Source organism: Erinaceus europaeus, chromosome 1 (assembly GCF_950295315.1).
Source record: "Erinaceus europaeus chromosome 1, mEriEur2.1, whole genome shotgun sequence".
In the NCBI taxonomy this organism is placed as follows: domain Eukaryota; kingdom Metazoa; phylum Chordata; class Mammalia; order Eulipotyphla; family Erinaceidae; genus Erinaceus; species Erinaceus europaeus.
This window is the reverse complement of record NC_080162.1, coordinates 148,020,778-148,047,736: the sequence shown is the minus strand read 5'-3', so window position 1 is coordinate 148,047,736 and position 26,959 is coordinate 148,020,778. Positions and strand designations below refer to the sequence as shown.

General features: G+C 46.8%; 1 protein-coding gene across 3 annotated transcripts in view; it reads left to right on the top strand.

Moving 5' to 3' along the window:
• EPHB1 (EPH receptor B1) overlaps positions 1 to 26,520 on the top strand; it is a 528,699-nt gene extending 502,179 nt beyond the window's left edge. For all 3 annotated transcript variants that reach the window (XM_007521793.2, XM_060196901.1, XM_060196900.1), the window contains 4 exons: positions 5,771 to 5,920; positions 16,335 to 16,528; positions 18,435 to 18,590; positions 25,030 to 26,520. In XM_007521793.2, coding sequence (XP_007521855.2) covers positions 5,771 to 5,920; positions 16,335 to 16,528; positions 18,435 to 18,590; positions 25,030 to 25,138 — 609 coding nt within the window. In that variant the 3' untranslated portion in view covers positions 25,139 to 26,520. The remainder of the gene's footprint in view (positions 1 to 5,770; positions 5,921 to 16,334; positions 16,529 to 18,434; positions 18,591 to 25,029) is intronic.
• Positions 26,521 to 26,959: the final 439 nt, after the last annotated feature.

Below are 26,959 nucleotides of genomic sequence, written 5' to 3'. Positions count from 1 at the left end.
GACTTGGAATACAATATCCTTTATTTCTTTTAGGGGGCAGTGGGTAGGGCTTGATTCAACACAGCACACTATAAATTCCTGTTTAATGGTGCCAATGGTACACTGAGTGGTTTATGCATTTATCGTGATGGAGCTGCAAAACAAACCCCATATGTTTCATACAGCACAAGCCTTTTAAAGAGAAGGTATTATGAGACCCAGAGACATTGTGCAATGCTGTCTGTGATCAACCTGTCACTTCCAGACTTCCAGGGGATTCCTCACAACCAGCATGGCTCTGATAGTTGATAAGCAAGTCAATACCCCACTTAATGTTCGTGAGTGTTGGGATTCCTGTTACATGCCCCCACCAGATGCTAGAGGGAGGTACTGAAGCCCTGTCCAGACACCCCAAAGATTTCGCCTTACAGACATCTCCGGGATAAGTAAAGAGCTGGGGGGATCTGTCCTGTGCTGATGTAGGTATGGAAAGTTGCGCAGTTGAGTGGATTCAAGAAACCAAGTTATGAGTTGTGCCTGACTGCTTTCCCTGTGACTCTGGAGGGCACAGAACATGCATGATTCCCGGAGAGCATGGCTGAGTCTCACCACAACCACGTCCGCAGCTGGGTGGACATGGTGCTGCAATTATGCTTGATGGCTGCTGGCTGGGCCTGAGGCACCTGGGTGCTGAGACAACTATCAGCTAGTGCTCAGGGAATTCTACCTGCTACCTGCTGACATGTCTGGGTTATCAGTAGGTTTCCATGAAGGTGGCTGGCTGGCTTAGAATCTATCCACTGTCGGGCAGCTGCTCCTAGTTATTCAAACTGCACACTCACACCACACTGTTTAGAGTTGCCTTTTTTTTTTCTTTGCCACAAGAGTTATCAATGGAGCTCTGTGTCTACAGGGTGAACCCACCACTACTGGCAGCCAATTTCTATTTCTTTCTTATTCCCTTTCTTCCTCCAGCCATTCCTTCCTTCCTTCCTCCTTTCCCTACTCCCCTACTTTGCTATTTTTCTTTTTGATAGTGATAGAAGTTGAGAGGGAAGGGGGAGACAGAGTGGGAAAGAAAAGAAAGACACCTGCAGCACTGCTCCACTGTTCACGAAGTTTACTCCTGCAGGTAGGGACAGGGGGTTGAACCCAGGTCCTTACAGATGCACCACTACCTAGATTCACTGTGTCCCTTTTTTACTGATAGAAATAGAGAGAGAGGAGTGCCAGGTGGTGGCTCACCTGGTTGAGTGCAAGTGTTACAGTACACAAAGAACCAGGTTCAAGCCCTCAGTCCCCACCTGTAGGGAGAAAGCTTTGGAAGTGGTGAAGCAGGGCTGCAGGTGTCTCTCTTTCTCTCTCTCTATCTCCCTCTACCCTCTTGATTTCTCTCAGTCTCTATCCAATACATAAAGATAATTTAAAATATGAAAGAAATTGGGGGGGGGGCAGAAAGACACCTACAGCACTGCTACATAGCTTGTGAAGCTACCCCCCTCCCACCGTGCAGGGAAGGGGCAGGAATCCTCAGCCTTGCCACTGTAAGACCCTAGAGCTGTTCTTACACCTGAGCTCAGACAGGATTATTTGGAAGCAAGAGATTTCACACAGCCCTTTAATGCCAAAAAGTCCACAGATGAAGTGGTACTGGGGGGGGGGGTGTCTCTCCATCTTCTCTCTTTTACCCTGGACCCCATCAGTGACTTCCTGTAGAAAGCAGTTCCTTGCAGAATGTAGACCCCTCCCTGCCAGCCCAGAGAATAGTCACCTGGTGTTTCCAAGCCCCGCACAGACATCATTCTCTAGCAGCTTGGTGTCAGCCTCTCTTTATGTCGATGCTGATTCTTTCCAATGAACCCCTCCTGATACACTCCCCCTTCCCCCCAGTTGGTCATGCTTTGTTCTGCCTCTGAGGTCAGTGATCTCTGCTCTCCTGGCTGAGTGGGAAAGCCGCTCTTGACAAGCCGTCACCTGCCTGTCCAGGGCAGCTCTTCCGGAAGGTTCTGCCACCTGCTGGGATGGGGGCTGATGGTGACAGGCTAGCCTACACTGTGTTCAACAGAAGGTGGCTGGGGTGGGGGGTGGCCAGTGGGTTGGCACCACCACTTCACATGCAAGAGGGGACAGCCCAGCAGCTGTCACTGGCAGCCCCTAGAGGCTGCTCCAGCCTTGGCAGAGGACACCTTCGGACTGCAGAATCTCATCTTTGAAATTCAGGAGGCGGGTGTCTTCCTCTCCCCTCACTACCATAAACATGTGCAACAGAGCAATCCCACTCTCTAGTTCACAGCTCTGCCCAGCCAGGTTTTCTCTCTCTCCGTCTCTCACTTCTGTATCCATATTGATCAGTTCTCACTCACCAAGTCTCATTCCCCCTCTCTTTCTCACACACACACACACACACACACACACACACACACACACACACACAACACACACACTCACCACATTAATTTTTTAATGAGTGAATGAATTGATTTATTTATTTTACCAGAGCACTGCTCAGCTCTGGCTTATGGTGATTCAGGGGACTGAACCTGGGATCTTGAAGCGTCAGGCCTGAGAGTCTCTTTGAATAACCATTATGCCATCTCCCTGCCCCTCACTACATTAATTAAGCAAGTCTCTCCCGCCTGACTTAACCTAAGTAATGTTTTTAGTTCTTTATTTTTTCAAATCATTTGTGGATACACAGGCGCAGTTTCCCATCTGCCCGTGAAAGGGGTTTGCAGAGCAGTCACCCCTGTCCTTCTCCATCATGCATGCCCTGGGTCCCCAACTCCATACCTACCCACTCCTGCTTCCTTCTCCCCCAGAATCCTTTGCTCTGGTGCAGCAAACCACACCAGTCCAGGTTTTTAGAAAACCATAGCCTTGGTGGCACATTCAGTATGAGCAAACATATTATACTAATTAAGGACTGGGGTTCAAGTCCCTGGCTCCCACCTGCAGGAGAGATGCCTCACAAGCAATGAAGCAGGTCTGCAGGTATCTCTCTTTCTCCCTCTCTATCACCCCACCCCATTTTTTTTCTATCTGTATACAACATAAAATATTTTTTTTTAAAAAGAGTAGCTCTTCTCCACTGGGGGAGTCCCAGGCCCCACTATGCATGGCAACACCCACACCCCAGCAACTGACAGACATATCCCTTGATTTCCCTGAGTTTTAGGACTGCGCTGCAGGTGTCTGACCAGGATGCACCCCCACCCCCACCCGAGCCATGGAGATCCTAAACAGCATCATCCATCCCTTTTCTGGGAGTATGAGAACAGAGCTTCCTGCTGCAGCCCAAGCTCAGACCTGCTCTTTAGGCATTTGTCACACTGCTGGCATTTGAGCAGAGGATATTTCCCACCACTAATATCTGCTGCCTTTCTGGAGGTAATCAGGATAGCCTTCCCAGCAGAAGGCTGGAGGAGGCGTGCCTTAGAAGGCCAGAGCCAGATCACTTTTGTCTCTCCTCCCAATCCCTGGGTCAAAAACTGAATAAAAAATATACATGGTCACTTTTCTTTCTCTCTCTCTCTCTCTTTTCTCCCCCTCCCTTCCTCTCCCCTCTCTTCTCCTTTTTTAACCAGAGCACTGCTCAGCGCAATCACATGGTGCTACTGAGGATTGAACCTAGGGGCTTAGAGCTTCAGGGTCTGAAACACTTTTCCCTAACCACTGCGCTGCTATCTCCCTGGCCCTTAATTTTTTATCCCTTAACCGTGGGTGTATTGCAAAGATGTTTTTGTTAAGCCCCACTATGTGCTTCTGGTGAACTGATGTGACTGGATCATGAATGTGGTCCATATTAACAGAGCCCAGGCTGGGGAGATGGTTCAAATGGTAGAGCTTCAGAGTCAAGTCTCCTTGTTTGATCCCCAGCATCAAATGTGCTGCAGAAGTACTTTGACTTCTCTCTTTCCTTCTTTCTCTCTGCCTGTTGTGGTATATTTATCCCTCATAAGTGATAAATATATATATATATATTTTAAAACAATTCCTTTAGGGGCCTCATGGTGGCACACTTGGTTGAGTGCACAAGTTACCATGTTCAAGGACACAGGTTCACGCCCTCGCTCCCCACCTGCAAGGGGAAAGCTTCATGAGTGGTGAGGCAGGACTCTTTCTCTCTCCTTCTCTATCTCTCCTCTCTTAATTTCTCGGACCTATCCAATATATGAAAAACACATAAATAAAATTATTTCAATAGAAAATAAATAATGATTCCTTTAAAATAAAGAGCCTCCCCTGGTGAGGCAGGAGGAGATGCAGGATATGAGGCAGAGTGATCATGTCTGCTCTGCAGGGCCTTTGTCTCTGGGGTACAGTCATGGAGCATCCTCCTACCTGTCTCCCTTATTTGGTATCAAGGACCTTCTGAGTGTACCCCCGTCTATGCAGCTTCTTTCTCCTGCCCTGTAGCTCCTGGGTGACTGGCAGTCGCCATTTTCTCTCTGGGCAGCACCATTCACACCCCTGTTCCTGTCTGGCTCACACTGTCCTCTGCCGGTAATGTCTACTCACGCTCTAGGACTGAGTGTCATGAAATCAGAGTTAATATGTATGCAGCCCAGGAGGTGGCACAGTGGATAAAGCGTTTGACTATCAGTTATAAAGTCCTGACTTTGATCCCTGGCACCCCATGTGCCAGAGTAAAGCTCTGGTTCTCTTTCTCTCCCTTTCATAAGTAAATAAATAAAACTTTAGAATTAATAAATACCCCCCAAAAAAAGAGTCAACCCCTATCCATAATGCTCTATGGTTAGCAACCTGCTTCATCCTCACAACAGCCTGATTACATACGTATTACTATCACCCCCATATCGCCTATGAGAAATTGAGGCCAGAGAGGGTAAGTAATTTGCCCCAGGCCACATAGTACCACCACCCAAACAAGAGCAAAGCCTGGTTCTCTGATCCCCAGAGAGAAACTGCCCCCTCCTCCAAGTCCAAAGAGATAACACAGTGTATACAAAGGGCTTTCATGCCTGAGGCTCCCAGGTCCCAGATGCAGTCCCGGCACCACCACAAGCTGAAACTGAGCAGTGCTCTGATGAGGCGGGGAGGGAAAGAAATTAAGGTGGACCTGGGTGGTTATGTTCAAGTCTTTAGTCCCCACTTGCAGGAAGGAAGCTTCACAAACTGTGGGGCAGTGCTACAGATCTCTCTCTTTCTCTCCCTCTCCCTCTGTCTCTTTCTCTCTATACGTGTCTGTTTCTCACCATCTCTCAAAACAGAAGAAAAAAAAAATGACCACTAGGAATGGTGGAGCTGAGTAGGCACTGAACCCCAGCAGTAACCCTGGTGGTGAGAAAATAAAAAAGAAAGAAAGTAAAAAAAAAAAACTAAACCTGAGTGAGGACAGTAAACATTCAAAGGGAAGTGGGCAATCTCTAGAGAAGAGAAAAGTTCAAGCTCAGGGCCTTGCTGTTTTTGTTTTGTTATGTCTCTCAGCCCCTCCCTCCCACTGCTGGTGATTTCTCAGCTCTTTCTGTGCAGCTAGTTGAGTCCTGTGTGATGGGCTGGTCCAGCTCCAACAAAGGTGAGTGGCACTTTCTCCTGTTTGCAGTGGGTCAGTACTCAGAACTCTGAGAGCTCTCAGGGGTCTTGTCCTGAGTTTTCTGATATCTGTGGCTCCTGTCTCCCCCGCTCCATGTCCCCACCCCCTAAAGCCCATTCTGTTGTTCTAACTGTTCCTCTAACAGGCAGGAATTCTGAATATGCAGGGCAGGGTCAGCATGTCGTGCTTTGAGTCCCAAACCTCTGGCTGAGTTGACTTCCTCTCTGCTTCTTTCAGGGAGGGAAGATCCCCGTGCGATGGACGGCCCCAGAGGCCATCGCCTACCGCAAGTTCACGTCTGCCAGTGACGTCTGGAGCTACGGGATTGTCATGTGGGAAGTCATGTCCTTTGGAGAGAGACCATACTGGGACATGTCCAACCAAGATGTGAGTGTCCTTAGGGTCTGACAGCCATAAACCCCAGTCCCTGGAGCCCCACCCATGGATGCTTCGTGGTTTTCAGGGTAGAGGGGAGTTGGGGGGACACCCTGGGCATCAGTGTTTGAGTCATTGAGTCAAAATGCCCAACATGGGGCTGCCTGACAGCTCACTTAGTACAGTGCTTACTTTGTTGTGCATGAGACTATGACTATACGTAGAAGCATCAACACCAGAGGAAGCTCCATAAGTGGTAGAGTGGGTACTGCAATGTCTCTCCCTGTCTCTCTATCAGAAATTTTGAATAATCAGAAAAAAATTGGCCCAGGAATAAGAAAATTGGTTTGTGCCCCCCCCACACACACACACACACACATACGCACCAGGAAGTGACTGGTGCCTATTAGGGTCCTCAGGGATAATTCAAGACAGTGGGTTGACTCTGAATGACTGCAAAGCATGAGTGGATCAGGTGCCATATTAAGCAGGAAATCCCAGCTCTTAGAGCATAAGTCTTTTCTTCACTGTGAGTGATGGAGGTGGGGGGCGGGTGAGGAAGAGGGCCTGGCTTCCAGGTCAGCTCTCGCCTAGAAGCTTCATGGCCCTGGGACTCTAAACTCTCAGCTTTAAAAAAAGGAATTGTGAGAGGGCTCTGGTTTCTGTCTTCTAATAGCCCATGTGACCCACAAGTGAAGGAGGAAATGAGGGAGCTTCCCAAAGCTAGACAAAACCAGATGAACCCCAGTAGTGGGGTCCCTTCTGAGAAGAGGGTACCATGCCCCCAGACTACCCTCAGGGGCCAGAAAGAAAGAGCAGGGTGAAAGGTATTGTGCAAAGGAGAGGCACTGGCAAGTTATGACATAATTGGACCCATGCTGCATGATGGCTTAAAGATGAGAAAGTCTTGTTTGTTTATTTATTTATTTACTTATCTATTTATCTGTTTATTGGATAGAGAAGAAGTTGAGATAGAAGGGGGAGATAGGGAGTCAGTCGAGCAGTAGCATAGAAATTTAAGCTCATGTGACGTGAAGCACAAGGACTGGCTTAAGGATCCTGGTTCGAGCCCCTGGCTCCCCACCTGCAGGGGAATCATTTCACAGGCAGTGAAGCAGGTCTGCAGGGGTCTATCTTTTTCTTCCCCTCTCTGTCTTCTCCTCCTCTCTCCATTTCTTTCTGTCCTATCCAACAATGACAACATCAACAACTATAACTACAACAATAAAACAACAAGGGCAACAAATGGGAAAATAAATAATAAGAAAAAAAATTTTTTAAAGAAGGGGGAGACAGAAAAGGGGGGAGAGAGGAAGAGAGACATGCAGCAATGCTTTATCTGCGTTTTAAATTACCCCTTGTAGTTAGGGACCTGGGATTTGAACCTAGCTCCTTTTGCATTATAACAGGTGTGCTGCACTGGGTGTACTACCACCCAGCCTCAGGAAAGTTTTTTTTCTTTCTTTCTTTTTTTGCCTCCAGGGTTATCTCTGGGGCTCGGTGCCTGCACTACAAATCCACTGCTCCTGGAGGCCATTTTTTTCCCTTTTGTTGCCCTTGTTGTTTATCATTGTTGTCATTATTATTGTTGTTGTTATTGCTGTCATTGTTGTTGGATAGGACAGAGAGAAATGGACAGAGGTGGGTAAGACAGAGAGGGGGAGAGAAAGATAGATACCTGCAGACCTGCTTCACCGCTTGTGAAGCGACTTCCCCTGCAGGTGGGTGCTGGGCTAGCGTAGGGGTGCCTTTTCCCAGGCACATACTCTCTGGGTTGGATAGAACGTGACCGGAGCCAGCCTGGGCTGCTACTCACTCAGTGATGCAGGGAGGTGACTCAGGAACCAAACTGTTGGCACGAGGCAATGCAATATCTTTATTGATCAGAGAGCCAAGGCTTTTAAAAGGCAGACCCGGAAGTGGCAAGTTGGAAATGGAAATGGCTAAGAAAGGGGCTGAAAAAGGCAAAAGGGGCTGGTAAGGTAGAAACTTCCTTAGTAACTGTTGTGAGGATTTTAACTGGTAGGATTAATACTACCCTGCAGGCAGGGAGGGTCTGGAGGGTAGAAAGAAGATAGATCAAAGGAATTGAATGGGTGGGGATCTTTCAGACAAAACAATGATTATGTAGATAGGCCATAGTATCAGGAATACAGGGTGCTTTGTGAGGCTCCTCACAATTTCCTGACAGGTGGGGAGCAGGGGGGCTCGAACCAAGATCCTTATGCCGGTCCCTGGGCTTTGTGCAGCATGCATTTAAGCTGCTGCACTACCACCCACCCCACTCCCCGAAAATTTTTTACATGGAGCTTCCTCTGATGTGATTCTTTTTAAAAATTTACTTATTTACTTACTTACTTACTTACTTATGTTTTAAGGAGAGAGAGTGAGAGCATCACTCTAACTCATGTGATGCCAAGGATCGAACTCAGAACCTCATTCCTGAGCATCCAATGCTTTATCCATCTTGCCACCTCCCAGACTGAAGCTGATTCTAACTAAAAGCCCTGCCTTGATTTCCTCACTGCCTTGGGTCCTGTTCCCTCTAATCATCCCTTCTCCCTTGTATTTTGAACACAAGCCCTCCCCTGAGCATTGTGTCATGTGTCACCCACAGGACAGGGTGACACATGAACCCCAAAGATAACTCAGAGAGACATAAGTTAAGGTGTCTGACTGAGACACTTAAGGTATCTCCATGGAAGGTGTACCCCTAAAGGAGGGAGCTGAACAATGGAGCGCCCCCTTGAAGGGCCAGAACCTTTTTTATAGCAACTTTTATGACACATCAAGAATTCTAGGCTACAAAGGAGTTGATTCAGGCAGGAAGCAGGACAAATAGTGCCAACATGAGCAAAACATCTTTAGGATTTGGGGTTAGTAATTAAGTCTTACACATTCTAGATGTCATCTCAACATCTCTGTGTCCATTGTATCTATATGGGGTTAAGGATTAATCCAGGAGCTTTGGCTTCCCTAGAGCTTCTGCTCTTTAGCCCCATCCATGCTTGAGGAGCAAAGCAGATAGCTTATTGGGCCTAAATCCCTTCAGGCACTGAGTTAGGCATTAGGTGTACATTAAGTCTGAAATCATCAAATACCTAGTTGGAATGTGCAAGATTGGACCACCTTTTGCAAAGCTTGTGCACCTCCCTCTGCTGGAAAGGGGAGAGTTAGGATCTTGCCCAAGGAGAGGTGCTATCTCCATTCCAGACCTGGTGCCAGTGGTCACCCAGTACCACCAAATGTGCCTCCTGTTTGGATGGACTCTAGAGAAATGTGCCCTCTCTCCATGGCAGCTGCTCAGACCACTGAGAGCAGTGGAGCCTGGGCGCCAGGCAGTCATTTCCCAAAGGAGATGGCAGAAAAAGGAAGGGGCTGCTGTGACAATAGCTCCTGCCCCCATGGGCAGAGCTCCAGGCCTGAGCAAAGAAATGGCTGCATCCTTTACTGAGGCCTGGTGCCAACCATGTGTGTCATCTCAGGCCTCTATTATCCGGGATTATGCCTGCTTCTGCCTGCTGGGTCACTAAGTGTCAGAAGCCACAACCAGGCTGCTTTCATGAAAGCCACTGCACCCAGTTCTATCCCTACTTTGAGCGAGATGAGTGACAAACTATAAACACAGGCCCTCCTCATTCTGCCCAGAGACTTTAATCCTATTAAGAGCAATTGCAGTCGAGTGCACACATAGGGAATGGGTTGTGCCTAGTTGTCTGACAGGCTAGATTTGATATTGGACATAGTCCTTGTAAATGTCCCCACGTTTACACACAGGGTGAAACAAAGAGACTGTCTGCTGTGAGATGTTCAGAGAACCCGGCACTCTCCTTTTACACACATTCAGTGTGTGCTTCCAGGTTCTGGTCTTGGGGAGGTGGAGGAGTGGGTTTATAGCCCAGTAGCACATCCTCAGGGTTGTGGGGATACATGGGTGGGGAAAGGGACTCCCACTGTATATGATGCCTGATCTAAAATCTCTATGGGGATGAGAGCGTTTGCAAAGTAGCAGTGTGTTCCAATTTTGCTGTCTTCTCCCAAGTACGGACCCATGCACAGCTCTGCTCCATGCATAAGCTGGCAGCTGCCCATTCAGAGGGACCATTCTGACCCAGCTGGGGTGGGAGGCGGCAGTAGAGTCTCCCCGCCACAGTCCGGCTCATCAGCCAAGCATCAAGGTAGTGGCAGTAAAGGACTGTGCAGATGACAATTGAAAGGCTTGGCAAAAGAGAGAATTGCAGAGGCAAGTCGGAGTGCTGGTAATTGGGCTTCCGGAGCCCAGAAAGGTCTTTGAACATGTACAGTAGAGTTTGTCAGGCAGAGAGAGAGAGGTGGGGGGGGGGGGGTACTTGGAAGTTCTGTGGCTCTGAGCTGATTGACAGAGATAATGAGAGTGGCAGTGTCTGCAGAGAGGAGCTGCAGCTCCATTGAAACATCAGAGCTCAGCTTAACCCCCTCTGCCTTGGCTATTCCTATGCTCTGAGCCCAGCTCCTTCTCTCTCCTGCCTGCAAGGTCACAAGAGGTGACCTGCTGCCTGCTGGATAATAGGAAGTACCAGTGGGGGTGCGGCCACAATCCCCCATACAGGGCAGGATGACTCAGTTCAGAGGCTGGTGGTGGCTCACCTAGTTGAGTATACATTACCATGTGCAAGGACCTGGGTTCAAGCCCAGTCCCCACCTGTGGGGGGAGGAGCTTCAAGAGCAGTGGAGCAGTACTGCGTATCTATCCCTTCTCTTTCTCAGTTTCTCTCTGTTACTGCCCAATGAATAATTAAGTAAATTTTTAAAAATAAAAAGAGAGAATACTCACTCCCCAGAGTCAAAGCAAGTTGTTACCAAACTTGGTTATTTTTGCCTGTTCCCCCACCCCCACCCCAGTATAAGTCAGTAGCCTAGTATTTTTTTTTATTTTAATTTTATTAGTGGCAATATTGATATACAAAATTACAAGATAACAGGGATATAACTATGCACTGTTTCCATCACTAGAGTTCTGTATCTCCATTTCTTCCATTGGAAGCTACAGCAGTTCTCTCCAGGTTGCAGATACCGGCTATTATTTCTACAATTCTCTATATTTATATATATTTGCCCATTTTCCCCATTGTCCCATCTCCTCTCCTTTCCAAATCACACCTACATCTATTGTTACTTCCAAATGTCCTTTCTTTTTTGCTCTTCTCTCTTCAGGTCCTGATGGAGCTGGAGTTCAGAGCCCTCTGTTCATCTTCCCCTGTCACTTGTCCCCCACTAGGAGTATAGACCAAAATTCTTTTTGAGGTGCATTAACCTAGTATTTCCCCTGTGATGGGTTGGTGGTGGTTGTGTATCTTATTTTTCCTATAGGCATGGAGCATCAATGCCCATAGTTATCAACTTGAGTAATGAAAGGTACCTGGAAGAAGCAACAAATGGCATCAGGTCTCATTTTATAAATAAGACATAGGAGGGGTCCCCATGATTATCCTTTCTCCTGAAAGTGGAGGTATGAGGGTGTGTCATTTAATAGGTCCCCACCATGTGTGGGACTTGTCACACACTACCTCCCAGGAGCTGCCGTGGCCAGCAGGAGGGCTGTGGAGAAGAGCTCTGCTCCAATAGAGGATGAGTACTGGCTGCCCTCAGTGGTTGAGGGCTCTCACACTATCTGTTACACCCCTCTGCAGTGCCCAACATGCATCACCTCCCTGTGCCATTTGCTCTCTTCAGCTACTTCACAGAAGCCTGGAAACTCCCCTAAGCAATGGATCAGGTTGAATAAGAAATGGAACATAGGCCTCCCAGGTCAATATTCCTAATCACAAACCCATGCCCTCACCAGCTCAGAACATAGATCTCTGTTCCTGGTTGTCTTACTTGGAGCAGGGAATTGCTGCCCTCTTAAAAAGAAAGCTCCCCAGGCCAGATAGATGGTGGTGTATGAGGTAGAGCACACCTGGTGAAGCACAAGGATCTGTGTTCAGGACCCCAGTCCCCACCTGCAGTGGGGAAGTTTCATAAGCAGTGAAGAAGTGCTACAGGTCTGTTTGTCTATCTATCTACTCTCTTACCTCTCAATTTCTATCTGTATTTATTGAGAGAGAAAGAAAGAAAGAAAGAAAGAAAGAAAGAAATAAAGAAAGAAATGAAGGAAGAAAGAAAAAATGGTTACCAGGAATGGTGAACTCCTTATAAAGGCACTGAGCCTAGAAATAGCCCTAGTGGTGGAAAGAAAAGGAAAGGGAAAAGAAGGGAAGGGAAGGGAAGGGAAGGGAAGGGAAGGGAAGGGAAGGGAAGGGAAGGGAAGGGAAGGAAAGGGAAGGAAAGGAAAGGAAAGGAAAGGAAAGGAAAGGAAAGGAAAGGAAAGGAAAGGAAAGGAAAGGAAAGGAAAGGAAAGGAAAACATGCATCTAAAGGTTCGAGCCAGATACTCACCCCACTGGAGGAAGCTTCTATGCTGTGTTGTCTTTCTTTTTCTCCCTCCTGATTCTATGTCTGTCTGACTACCACCCCTCTCTACGTGTGTGTGTGTTTGTGTGTGTGTGTGTGTGTGTGTGTGTGTGTGTGAATATAGGAAAAATGTGGCTGCTAGAGGTAGTGGTTTCATCCCTGGTGGCCATACTAACAATAAAAATGATAATAAATATACAAAAGTCAGGTTAATGGGAAAGATGCCTGGCTACTCAGCTTTGTGGGTTGCTTTGTTTAGACTCATGATTGTTTCATCTATGTATGTATTTATGTTTGTATTTTGTATTTATGTTTGTAGTTTTTTACCTTTTTTAATATTTATTTATTTATTTCCTTTTGTTGCCCTTGTTTTATTGTTGTAGTTATTGATGTCATTGTTGGATAAGACAGAGAAAAATGGAGAGAGGAGGGGAAGACAGAAAAAGAGAGAGAAAGATAGACACCTGCAGACCTGCTTCACCACCTGTAAAGTGGCTCCTCTGCATGTGGGGAGCCAGGGGCTTGAACTGTGATTCTTGCGCCAGTACTTTCACTTTGAGCAGCCTGTGCTTAACCCACTGCACTACCACCCAACTCCCTTATGTTTGTATTTTTAACACCAGGATTATCATTGAGCCTCAATGCCTGCATGATTCCAGAGATCCTGGTAGTCATGGTTTTCTTTCTTTTTCTTTTTTTTAGCTGCAGGGTTATCAGTGTCATAACTATGAATCCACTGCTCCTGGAGGCTATTTTTTCCCACTTTGTTGCCCTTATTGTTGCCCTTGTGGTCATTATTGTTATTTTTGTTATAGCTATTGTTGTTGGATAGGACAGAGAGAAATCGAGAGAGGAGGGGAAGATAGAGTGCCAGATTAGCTTCGCCGGAGAGAGAGACGAGGAACTTGTGGCTTTGTGGTAATACAATTCTTTATTGATGTGGATGCTCCAGAGTCTAGTGTGAGCACAGCGGTTTTAGGCCACGTGGAGCTAGCCAAATGGCTGCCTCCCACTATGAATGCCAGCCCTTCTCCAGGTCGGGACGCAGAAGAGAAAAAGAGCGAAACCAGGAACAGCAGCAGGCTTTGTAGGATAAAAACGGAAGTGGCAAGTCTGGAACGGGATTGGCTAGGAAAGGGGGTGGAGAAAACAAGGCACTCTGGGAAGGTAGAAAGCTGGCCAGATTAATGTGCCCTGCAGGCATGGGTGGGGATCTTTCAGGCAAAACAGTGATTATGTAAATAGGCCACAGTATCAAGCAATGTAGGGAAGCTGGCATAATGACCAACAATAGAGAGGAGGAGACAAAGATAGACAATTACAGACCTGCTTCACCACTTGCGAAGCGACCTCCCTGCATGTGGGGAGCTGGGGGGCTCAAACTGGGATCCTTATGCCAGTCCTTGTGCTTGGCACCACGTGCACTTAATCCGCTGCACTACTCACCAGCCTCCTCTTTAGACTGAGAGTAAGAGACAGATAGAAAGGAAAGAGAAGGGGTCGGGCGGTAGCAGAGCAGTTTAAGCACAGGTGGTGCAAATCACAAGGTTCTGCGTAAGGATCCTAGTTTGAGCCCTAGCATCCCCACCTGCAGGCGGTCACTTCACAAGTGGTAAAACAGGTCTGCAGATGTCTATCTTTCTCTCCTCTGTCTTCCCCTCATCTCTCAATTTCTCTCTGTCCTGTCCAACAACAATAATAACCACAACAAGGATAAAACAACAAGGGCAACAAAAAGAAAAAAATAGCCTCCAGGAGCAGTGGATTCCTGGTGCAGGCACTGAGCCCCAGCAATAACCACCCTAGAGAAAAAAAAAAAAAAAAAAGGAAAGGAAAGAGAGACAAAGAAAGAGGAAGAGACAACACAGCACCACTCCACCACTTGTGTAGCATCCCCCCAGGCAGCTGCTCCCGTGCTGGACCTGAGCTTCAAACCCTGATCCTTGGAAGGGTGTGTATCCTACTGAGTGAGTCACCCTCTAGCCCCCATTAACCTGTTTCTTGTCATTGAGATGTCAAATAGTTCCAAGGACCATTGTTGTCGGGCTGAGGCTACAGTGACAATTTCAGGGAAACTAGACTTCCAGGGGGGCAGAGCATAAAATTCACCCCCAGCTCCCAGGCTAGTTGCCTTCCTGCTTGTGCCTCCATCTCCTCCTGGAGAACACGGGGCGGGGGGCAGTGGTGGTGGTGGTGAAAATGTCCTTCTAGCAGTCCAGCAGCTGATTTAACTGACAGCAGCAAGTCAGAGATAAGGATTTGTTGATGACTCAACCTCTAATTCAAAAGTGAAGCATTTCCTGTCCCTGATTCCACTTTATTTAAGCAGCACATGGTTATGGTTTGCAGGACAATTTGCTTTTTCTACCACATGGATAGGAAGAATAATACACCTTGATTATTTCTAATGACTTCAGGTTATCCTATTAGCGCATGCCCACCCCACTGAGAATGTGTAACATTATGAAATGATTGAAAACATTCATATTCTGACCAATGTGAACAGTTAAAAAAATACAGAAAACCAGCAAAGATGATCTGTTGAAATGGATCTGACATTTTTGTTTTAGTAGAGGCGAAAACATGTGAAGTTTCCTGAGCTCCAAATCATTTCCTTTGTTGTCTAAGGTGCTTTAGCTGCTTGTTTTAATAGAAAAATCAATGCATAGTTATCAAATAACACAAACACACAAATAAGCAAAAAGGGAAAACATTAAGAATATTCATGTCCTGCCCACCCAGAGTCAACCACCATTAATCCCATGGTGCATACCCTCCAAGTTCTTTTCCAGACGTGTGTGTAGTCATAGTTTTGTGTTGATTGGGCTTTTCTTTCTTGTATTTTATGGAAGCAAGATAACGCCACACGTGTAGTTACATAGCCTGCTCTTTTGCTTAGTACTTCAATGGGAATATGTTTCCATTTCAATCAGTAATTTTTTGCAATACCACTGTAAGACCTGCACTGTGTTCCAATTTTTCCATTGCTCTGTGAGTGAACTATAGTAAAGTCACACTTTTTAGCACTGAGTTTCCCTTCTTCTTTTTTTCTACTACAAAAAGCCCAGAGCCCATACTTGATTGAAATACATTAGAAATTAAGACATAAAGGGTGATAGACACAAACTGAAAGACACACATGGGACTTGGGGGTGGCGCACCTGGTTGAGCGCACGTTACAATGCACAAGGACATGGGTTCAAGCCCCCAGTCCCCACATGCGGGAAGAATGCTTTGCATGTGGTGAAGCAATGTTGCAAGTGTCTCTATCACACCCTTCCCTCGAGATTTTTGGCTGTCTCTAGCCAATACATAAAATAAAAATAATTTTTTAAAAAATTAAAAAAAGAAAGACACACACATACAGAAAGTTTCTATAGTCTTCATACACTTGTCTCCTGGAGTCTGCAAAACTTACCAAAACCGCATTGAAAAAAAAAACATTTATTTTGGATCACCTTGTTATTTTCACCTTCACTATAGAGATGCAGTCTACTTAACCATGTTATCTTCAACCCAGTTCTTGCTGCAGCTTTGCAAGGTCTAAGGCAAATAATGCCTAGAACATTTCTAGAAGATTCCATGCTTTAGGTTTTCCTTTCAGTGCTAATCCCTCTCTTTGATGTTGATAGATACCCAAGTGGGTTCTCTGAGTTCCCCACCTCTGGTCCTACCAGAGGTGCTATGACTGACACCTCTGGTGTCACACAGAACTCAGCCTGCAGCCCTCTTAAATAAAGAAGCTCAAGCCACTCTTCTGTGTATTCTTCAGTAAACATTGACAGAGATCTAGAGTATGTCTAGACTGGTGTGTCTGGTACTAGGGACACAAGGAGACCATCAGGTGTCACCCTTGCTACCTAGTGGCTTCAGTCTGGGGATAGTCCAAGTACCCCTGCGCTCCATCACAACAGGAAGAGTATGTGCTTGGAGATCAGGGAGGCTGTGAGCCGGGGGCTGCTTCCTGAGTGCCCTGTCCTGCTTGTGTCCCATAGGTCATCAATGCCATTGAGCAAGACTACCGGCTGCCCCCGCCCATGGACTGCCCTGCTGCACTTCACCAGCTCATGCTGGACTGTTGGCAGAAGGACCGGAACAGCCGCCCCCGCTTTGCTGAGATTGTCAACACCCTGGACAAGATGATCCGGAACCCAGCCAGCCTCAAGACCGTGGCGACCATCACCGCTGTGTGAGTTTAGTGGGAGGGGAGCATGGTGGCCACAGAGGGGTGGGTGGCTACTATCCAGGGCACAGGCGAGGTGTCTGGGCTCAGTTACCAATGAGAGAAGCTCCAAGAGCCTTCCTTCCTCCTGTGCACACCTCTAGCATATTCCCTGCTTCCGGCACATGGTGTAGGCAGATGTTCAGATACCTCTCTACATCTCCAGCTTCTATTGGCTTCAGATGCACTGGACAGCTCAGGAGCAGAGGGTGGGGGGACTCCATTGTAGCTGAGCTCTCTGTGAGGCCCCCACCTGGAGGTGATCCTGCTTTCAGAAGGCACCCTTTCTGCCAGGCACACCTAACCACCAGACAGGTGACACTGCCAGCTCGTCCCCTTGGTCAGTGCATTAGCAGGTCGGGACCCTGATGGCTGTGGAGGCAAAGACACATGAAGCCACTAAGACTGTTGTGAGAGAAGGCACAGGACAACTGTCAGCTGCAGTTAGCAACATATGGCTCTGAGTTACCCATGTGTAACAGCATCAAACCACTTCTTCATTCATCCTTGCAGCTAAAGCCTGCTGGGCACTCAGCACTGAGCCCATCCCACTGCTTGCAGTAAGCATGCAGAGGACGGGGTGGCCCCTGCCCTCTCTCACAGAGATGAAAGTCATTTAGGTATAGAAAACATGTGAAAGAGAGGAGATGGGGGGAAGAGGAGGAGGGGGGGGAGAGAGCATTACTCTGGCACAAGTTATTGAGGGTCAAACTTGAGAACTCATATACTTGAGAGTCCAACACCTTATTCATTGTACCCTTTCACAGGCTACTGAAACACACACACACACATGCACACACACATTTTTTTTTAGCAGTCATGATGCATTTTTGCTTTGAAAAACATTTGGGGTGGTGGCACACTTGGTTAAGCACAGACATTACCATGTCCAGTGAACTGGGTTTGAGTCTCTGCTCCTCACTTGCAGAAGTCAGGTTTCATGAGTGGTGAAGCAAGTATTATAGATGTCTTTCTGTCTCTCCCCCTCTCTATGTCCCCCTTCCCTCTCAAATTTTTTTGTCCTATAAAAATTTTTAAAAAATTGAAAAAATAAGTCATGATATTTTCCAACACACACACACACACACACACACACTCACACTCATATCACTGAGTTTTTGTGCCTGCAGAATGAATTCACTGCTTCTGGAGGCTGGCTCTATCTCTCCTCTCTCTCTCTCTCTCTCTCTCTCTCTCTCTCTTTCCTCCCTTCCAACTTCCCTCTCTTCCTACCTACCTTCCTTCCTTCCTTCCTTTTTTCTTTCACTCTTCTTTTGATAGGACAAAAATAAGTCAAGAGGGAAGGAAGAGAGACAGAGAAAGACCTGCAACCCATGAAGCTCCCTTTTACAGGTGGGGACAGGAGGCTTGAATCCAGGTCTTTGCACATGATAACATGTATACTCTACTGTGTGCGTGTGCGTGTGCATGTGCACACACTCACACACACCACTGCTCAGTCCTTTATAAACACGCACATGCATACGTGCACACACACCCACACACACACATATCTATATATATATGTTAATGGACCTTCTCTTGAATGGTAACATTCTAAGATTTCATTTTACAAGAGACTTGTGGTCCTTCCTTTCCCTTCAAACAACACACTATGCTGGTCTGCCTGCCTGCCTGCCTGCCTGGGCTGAGTGACATGTGACAGTTCCCAGGGCAAAGGGACTCACCACCTGGTCCTTAATCAGTCCAAACCGGAGTTCTATAGAACAGAAGGGTCTTCTCAGGCTCCCCTGTCCTTGCCAAGCTGTCGTGGACGCTGTCCCTTTCAGAGCCCACCGTCTGCCAGAGCCTGGCCCTGCCCAGGCACCTCTGCAGCTGTGAGGTTGGTCACCTGTTCTCCTCTATTCCGCAGGCCTTCCCAGCCCCTGCTCGACCGCTCCATCCCAGACTTCAAGGCCTTTGCCACTGTGGATGACTGGCTCGGTGCCATCAAAATGGTCCAATACAGGGATAGCTTCCTCACTGCTGGCTTCACCTCCCTCCAGCTGGTGGCCCAGATGACATCAGAGTAAGTGACTGGAGAGGTCGGAGTAGAGGTGGAGAGGGGACAGTCAAGGCTCCTTCCCTGCTGTCCCTTCATTTCTAGCCTCGAGCTCTGCTTCTCTGCAGAACCAGACATGGGTGAAGGAGCCAGTGAGAAAGGAGGGAGAAATGGAGGAGAAATGGAGGTGGGAAGGGCTGGTTGGTGAGGCTGCGCTTCACTCTGAGTCCCACATGAGACATCTTGAAAGTCACAACCATATGCCATCCACCTAATCAGTGAGAGCCTCGCCGCCCTTTAAGTTTCAAGCTCAGCCCATCAAAGGAAGCATCCAGATGGAAAGCACCCAGCCAGCCAGCCGGCATTGCAGCTATGGAGAGGAACATGGAGGAGAAGCCTGGATACCTGTGGGCAGGGGCGGTGGGGGCTCAGAGGCATAAGCAGTCAGCACTTGCAAATAAGAATAAATACATTTCAAGGGTCTGATGGTGGCACTCCTGGTTGAGCACACATGTTACAGTACACAAGGACCTGGGTTCAAGCCCCTGCAGGGGGAAAGCTTCACATGTGGTGAAGCAGGGCCGCAGGTGTCTCTCTCCCTCTGTATCTCCCCCTTCCCTTCCAACTTCTGGCTATCTCTATCCAGTAAAAATATATAATAATAAAAACATTAAAATAAGAATAAATACATTTCAAGGCCAGCGAAATAGCTCAGTTGGATAACATGCTGCCTTGCCATGTACATGACCCAGGTTTGAGCCTGGCCCCTACCATAATGAAGCAAGCTTCAGTGCTGGGGTCTCTCACTCTCTCTGCCTCTCTATCTCTATTAAAAAATTAAAAATAGAGGTGGGGGTGGCACATCTGGTGAAGTGTACATTTTATCATGAGCATGGACCTGGGTTCAAGGCCGCAGACTCCACCTGCAGGGGGCAAGCTTTATGAATGGCGCAGCAGTGATATAGGTGGGGTGCTCTCTCTCCTTCTTCTCTCACTTCTCTCCTCTCTTTCTCTCTCTCTCTCTCTCTCTTTCATTCTTTCCCTCTCTCTACCCCTTCTTTCTCAATTTCTCTGCTGTTCTTTCAAATAAAATAAAGCTAAAAGTAATTTAACAACAGTAAGATAATATATTTCCACCTTCATTCATTCTGCAGCTCCCTTGGAAGTAAGAAATTGTAGCAATATTAAAAAAAAAATGAAGTCGTTCAGATAAGACAAAAGCCAGGAAAAGTTTAAAGAGCCACATGGCCTATGATTCCCCAAAGGTTCTGAGTCACCTCCATTCTGGGAAATGATCATAGGTTCTCTTTGGAAAGAAGGTCCTAAGGTCACCTTGGTTCAGGAAATGCTGCTTCCATTATCACCTTCTTGGAGAACCACTGTGCATTTTGTCATTGCAAAGTCCAGAAATGTTTGTTCAGTGCCCAGGGAACTGTATTTTTTGAAGGGTGGGGCTTTGTGGACCTGCAGTTTGGAAAGTGGATACTGTAGTCCATCATTGCCATTCAGTGAATTCAGAAAGCAGATGAGGGTAAGAGAGAGGGAGACAGCATAATGGTGATGCAAAAAGACTTTTATGCCTGAGGCTCTGAGGTCCCAGTGTTCAATACCCAGCACCATTATAAACCAGAACTGAGCAGTGCTCCAGTATGATGATGAAGAAGAAGGAGAAAGAGAAAGAGAAAAAGAACAAAGAAAGGGGGGGAGGAGAAGGAAGGAAGAAGAAAGCAGGTGAGGTGGTGGCTGGCAGCAGATTCAGTGCTCATGAATGACAAAGCAGGGCCCCAGGTCCACTCTCCTGTCAGCCAGCTCCAACCCTCCCCCGGTTCACCCCAGGGCCACTCCATGTCCATGCAGCCTGCATTTCCCACTCAGATCTCCTGACTGGCTTAGTGTGTGGTAAGACCTGGCTGCCACTTGGGACTGTTTAAAAGATTCCTCAGGATGGGGGTGGGGGACCAGCAGGTGGCTCACCTGGTATAGCACGTCCATCACCATGCCAGAGGACCTGGTTTCAAGCCTCAGACCCTCATATAGGAGTGCTGGCAAGGGGAAGCTTCCCAAGCAGTGTGATGATGTTACAGTGTCTCTCCTCTCTGTACTTCTCTGTGTGTCTTTTATTCTATCTAAAAGAAGAAAAAAATGCCACTGAGAGCAATGAAGTTGTGCAGGCACTGAGGCCCAGAAACAACACTGGTGGCAAAACAACAACAACAACAACAACAACAAATAAAATAACATAAACCTTTCTAACACTACTGGGAATGTAAATTGGTTCAGTCCCTATGGAAAATAGTTTGGAGGTTCCTCAAAACACCTATGATCCTGCAATTCCTCATAGAATTCTTATTTTTTAAATTTATTTTCATTTTTTTATTTATAAAAAGCAAGCATTAACAAAACCATAGGAAAAGGAGGGTACAACTTCAAACAATTCTCACTACCAGATCTCTGTATCCCATCCCCTCCCCTGATAGCTTTACTATTCTTTAACCCTCTGGCAGTATGGATCCAGGGTCATTGTGGGATGCAGAAGGTGGAAGGTCTGGCTTCGGTAATTGCTTCCCTGCTGAACACGGGTGTTGACTGGTTGATCTATACTCCCAGCCTGTCTCTCTCTTTCCCTAGTGGGGTGGGACTCTGGGGAAGCAGAGCTCCAGGACACATTGGTGGGCTGTCTGTCCAGGGAAGTCTGGTCGGCATCATGCTGGCATCTGGAACCTGGTGGCTGAAAAGAGAGTTAACATACAAAGCCAAACAAATTGGTGAACAATCATGAACCTAGGCTTATTTTAGTTATATTCCAAAGGGCCTGTGGCTATACTGGTTTTTTTTTTTTCCTGAGCCTGAAATCTGATATACAGGTGGATATTGTCTGGGGAGATGATGTCATAGCTGGAAAAGGACCAGAAAGCTGGATCAGGGAAAAGCGCAGCTCCCAAATATGGGAAAGGGATATAAATATTGTTGACTGTAAATCCCAGCGATCTGATTTGGTCTGGGGTCCACATTCAGCTTAGGAGCTGAATTTCTTAGTAGCCTATGTGACCTCTACATCCCTCTAGATCTGAGCTCACATTCTGTGGTCATAAGTTGGAACATTCCAAGCTGCCCCAGGATCAACTCATCTTCCTCAGGTGTAGCATAGAGTATGTTGTCCATCCTGCCTTAGGAGGATGGAACATTCTCTACTATTGTTGATCCAAGTTGAGGGCAAGGTCCTATGAGGACCCACAAAGGGGTCTATTTTGTTGTTCCTGATAAAGATGACCGGTAACAATGGAGAGAGGGATTTATGTGAGGTCTAAGCCCATCATGTCTACTTGGGAATCTCAGGACTCCCTGAATAGGGCCCCAGCTGATGGGGTGGCCTGATAGTGACTAAAGAGTCATCATTAAAGCATGCCAGTCTCTTGCCCTTATTCAACTTTTGCAGTCTTTGCTTTGCTAAGTTTAGCTTTGGAGTGAGTGAGAGAACTGTAATAGGAAGTAGGTGAGGACTTATTAGAAGAGATCTGTGCTTATCTTTGTTTATAGCAGCACTATCTATAGTAGCCCCAACCTAGAAGCAATTCAGCTTCCCAATGACAAAAGTGTGACTAAGAAAGTTGTGGTCTATATACACAGTGGAATACTACTTAGAAATTTTAAATGGTGAAGTTGTCTCCTTTGCCTCATCTTGGAAGAAGCCTGAAAGAATAATGTTAACTGAGATAATCCAGAAGAACCGACGAGTTCCAGATGATCTCATTACTAAGTGGAACTTAAGAAACAGAGAAAGGAAAAAAAAAAAAAAACAGGGTAAAACTTGACTAGCTGTGGATTATTGCAGTAGAACCAAAGACCCTGAAGGGGGAAGATGAAAGGAGACTGAGAGATGTGGGTGATCCAGTGCAGAATAGTGGGGGGAGACTTTGGTTGGCGGAGGGTGTGGTGCACAGACACATGTACTTGTGATGAGTGTCTTGTAAATCACCATTCTTCCAGTAAAGGACATTAGGAAAAGTTGCTCAATGGATTCTCTCTGTGCACTAGAGTCTGGGACACCCTGGATTAAAGTCAAGGTGGGTTGAATTTTGAGTACAGGGACCCCATCACCCCCAAGGGGTCCCCAGTGGCTGGCTGCCCACGATGAAGTTGATGGCCAATGGGTGAATAGGTGCCCTGGAAGGGGCTGGCTTCTCAGTGCGCCAGGCAGTGACAACAGCTATCTGTCGGTTGCTGTGTGTCCAGCCCTGTCATAGGTGAGAGGCACTGGGATTCCCACCAGGGTCTGTTGAGTTGCTGAGAAGTGGGTGACCAGTTCCCCCTTCCCCCCAGCAGTTGAGCACCAAGGAATTGCTTCCTGGCACCAGGCCCATGTCTGGGCCTTCTGCTCTGTAACTAGACTCCCTGGAATCCTGTGCAGCCCCTCTATGCCTGACTCTCCAGAAATGATGGAGCTTCCACTGTCTTCAGGGAGGTGACTTGAATCAGACTCGAATGCATGCTATCTCTGGATTCTTTTTTTAGAGCCAGGTTTCATTTCCTGGTGAAACCAAAAAAAAGCACATACCAGTGGAAAACCAGCAAAGCCAAAATGGATGTCCCAGATGATGGAGGACCTGGGTGATGAGGGACAAAGGGAGTGATCATGAGAGAGGGGCTCCCTGCTCCCCACTGTGGCTTGGCCAAGCACAAGGCTGCTATCACATGTATACACACACACACACACACACACACACATACACACACACACAAACACACACACACTGAAGGAATCAAGTACAATGATTCAGTCCCAGAATCACCACTTGTTAAAAGAATAACGGGAAATTTAAAAAGAAAGGGAAATGGAAAATTAAGGGCTTCAACTCAAGGTAGAAAGTGTCCCATGGGAGTCGGGCTGTAGCGCAGCGGGTTAAGTGCAGGTGGCGCAAAGCACAAGGACCGGCATAAGGATCCCGGTTCGAACCCCGGCTCCCCACCTGCCGGGGAGTTGCTTCACAGGCAGTGAAGCAGGTCTGCAGGTGTCTATCTTTCTCTCCTCCTCTCTGTCTTCCCCTCCTCTCTCCATTTCTCTCTGTCCTATCCAACAACGATGACAACAACAATAATAACTACAACAATAAAACAACAAGGGAAACAAAAGGGAATAAATAAATAAAATAAAATATTAAAAAAAAAGAAAGTGTCCCACATGCTACTGAAGCAATTTAATCTGTTTCTCAAGACATAAAAGATGAAGGGAAAAAATAAAAAGACAGCAGCAACTAAATAAGAGAAATCAGAAGAGGATCCGCAGTAACTCAAGTCTGTGTCTGGAACACCTGCTGGAAAGATGTGGCAAGTTGACAGTTTAAGCCAGCGGGGGCCTGACCATCAGCTGATGGCCTTGTGCACAGGCTCCTCCTGGTGGGTTTGGTACAGGGTGATCTGCTCTACTGGAGACAGGGGTGTGTGTGTGTTGGGTGGGTGGGGATATGGTCAGGACCTCCAAAGGGTTCTGAGAGTAACTCTAGAGTAGCAGAGGCACCGATTTCCTCCTCCTCTTCCTCCTCCTCCTCCTCCTCCTCTTCTCCTTCTCCTTCTCCTTATTCTTTTCCCTCCCCCCCCCTCTTTACACCAGAGCACTGCTCAGCTGTGGCTTATGCTGTTGCTGGGGATTGAACCTGAGACTTTGGAGTCTCAAGCATGAGAGTCTCTTTGCATAACCATTATGTTATCTACGCCTATCCAGAGGCACAGATTTGAATCTGAATCCCAGCTCTGCTATCATGCATTTGTGGTGTGACCTTGCACATAGGACTTAACTCCTCGGATTCCCCCCTTGTCTCCCCAAAGTCAAACATCAGCTGTCAACCTACTCCTCTTAAGACTCACAGCATGGGGAAGAATCCAAGTCAAACTGCTGTCCCAAACATATTCCTTGGATCCCTGCTTGGGCAGATCTTTGGAAGTTATTTTGAGATCATCCTCCTAAAAAATTCATGGTATTAAAATTCCAACAGAGGCAGAAAATGGAAATGCAAAGGGAAAACATTAGAAACCCAGGCGAACCCCTCATCTTCTCAATTTCAGTGGGTGAGCACTAGTTTAGGAATAAAGCGCCATGGAACCATCAAAGCCCCAGTCACTGTGTGCCTAGAGTTTTGTTTTGTTTTTAATGTTCCAGTCCAGTGAGGACTGGACACAATGAATGGACTGTTTCCACACTTGGTAGGGGAGAGGAACCTTGACATGTCCTGAGTTTTCTGAGCTGGGAGATTAGGGATAAGACTCACTGCCTGGGCACAGAGAAACTGGGTAAGAAACTGCATAGGTATTTGCTGGTGACTCTGGAATCATGGGCTCTTGGTCATCTTAAATTCTTTTGGCTGCCTGCCCAGTTGTTTCTCAGGAACTTGCCTCCCATGATGTGCATTTTACCTGTGCCAAGCTTTACTAAAGTGCCTTCTGTTTCTCTCCCCCATTTTATTTCCCCTAGAGACCTCCTGAGAATAGGCATCACCTTGGCAGGTCATCAGAAGAAAATCCTCAACAGCATTAATTCCATGAGGGTCCAGATGAATCAGTCACCAACAACAATGGCATGAGAACTCTCATTTTCTGGGAGGAAGAGAGGAGAGGAAAAAGCCCAGGCTCACAGGGAGGTGAAGCAGAGGCTGGCCACAGTGGGATGTTCTAGAATGCTTGGATTCTCAGCTGAGAAATGATTTTGAAATAAAGGAAGGATGAACTGCACATGCTCCTAATAGACAGCCTTCATTTCTCAGCAACAGAAGTATGTTGAAGATGCCACCTTGGAAATCCACATGCCTAATAATGAAGGAAAAAAAAAAGACGGTGATGGATTCCTTGGAAGTGAAAAAATGAGTATTAGGGGACCAAGCTTCCAGCAGCCCCCATTTTCTGGGCTGGAGTCACCCATCCACAGGCAGGAAGGGAAGGAGGTAGAGGGAAGAAACAGAAGCTAGTTTCCACATTCTTCCTCGCCAGTGACATTCTGTTCTTTGTCACCTTTTGTCCTCTTCCCCCCAAAGCCCTCAACCTTCCTCCCTATCCATTCCCTTTTGCTTATGACTCCTGCAGAGAAGTTCTTCAAACAAACCCCAGCTCCTGAGTCTCCAGATGTCATTCTGTCAGTTACCAAAGGACTTTGCTGACCACTGCATGGGGGCATCCAACCAATTCAATTAATGTCTTCATATTGAAGAAGAGATGTACCTTCAATTGAAAAACCTCGTTTTTCTTTGGTTTGCATTTTCTGCAAAAAGGAAAAAAAAAGACACCACAAATTGGAAAAAAGACCTGTTTCTGTGTGCAAAAGCACACCTATGTGTGTCTATGTTATTAAAAAAAAATTGATTGTGCTTGTTCGTAACAGATGCAAACAAGAAAGAAGAACTGGGAAGTCTTTGTCCCTGGAAACATGAAGGTTTCCAGAAGGTGGTAGAAGTTGGGAGTTTCTGGTTGACCCATTGAGCTGTGGGCCCAATGGTGAGAGAAGGGTAGAGAAAGAAATATGATGAAAGAGTCGGGGGATAAAACTCTCAAGAGCTTGCCAATTCAGACAGAAAACAGATGAGTGGTTTGAATTGGATACAGTGTGGAACTTTCTAGAATGATACTGACTGATGCATCATTCATGGTAACATCTGATAAGAAGGAGGAAATAGTGTTTCTGGAGAATTAATGTTCTTGCACATCCCTGGAAAGTGCAAGGCAAGAGGTGCAAGGGAAAATTCTTCTGAGCTTATCTGTGTGGACTGGCTTGAGCCGTGAGGCGTCCAAGGAATGTTTTCAAATGTGTCTGTGTTTCTCTTTGCATTCCTTCTTGTACCTCATTGTTAAACTCACTTTTGTAAATGCCACCTAACATTGAACTCTTTTTCAGTTTCTCCTTTGACTTTAATCTCCTCACTAATTTTATCCGTCTAATTAAAATGAGCAGAAGCATGTCTGGGTTTACATAGAATGGTGTCAGAGTGTGTGTTCCTGGTCCCCAGCAGCTCAATTAGAGGAGAACCTTAACAACTGTCCTTCTTCCCAGGAATGACATACCCTGAACTACCTGACTCCAGAGAAACAGAATATGAGAAAAATCCCTCTCACTGATGCCACCCAAAGGATGAATTGAATACAAGATACCTTGAAGCCTGGATTGTGTGGTTTAGAAATCACTGGCAAGTGTGTGTGTGTGTGTGTGTGTGTGTGTGTGTGTGTGTGTGTGTGTGTGTGGTGGTGGTACAGGAGCACGTCCAGTCAGTAAAGCACACACATCACAATATGCAAAAACCCAGCGGTTCAAGCCCCTAGTCCCCACCTGCAGGAAAGAAACTTCATGAGCAATGGATCGTGGCTGCAGATGTCCTCTTCCTCTCTCCTCAATCTTCCCATCACTCTCAATTTCTCTG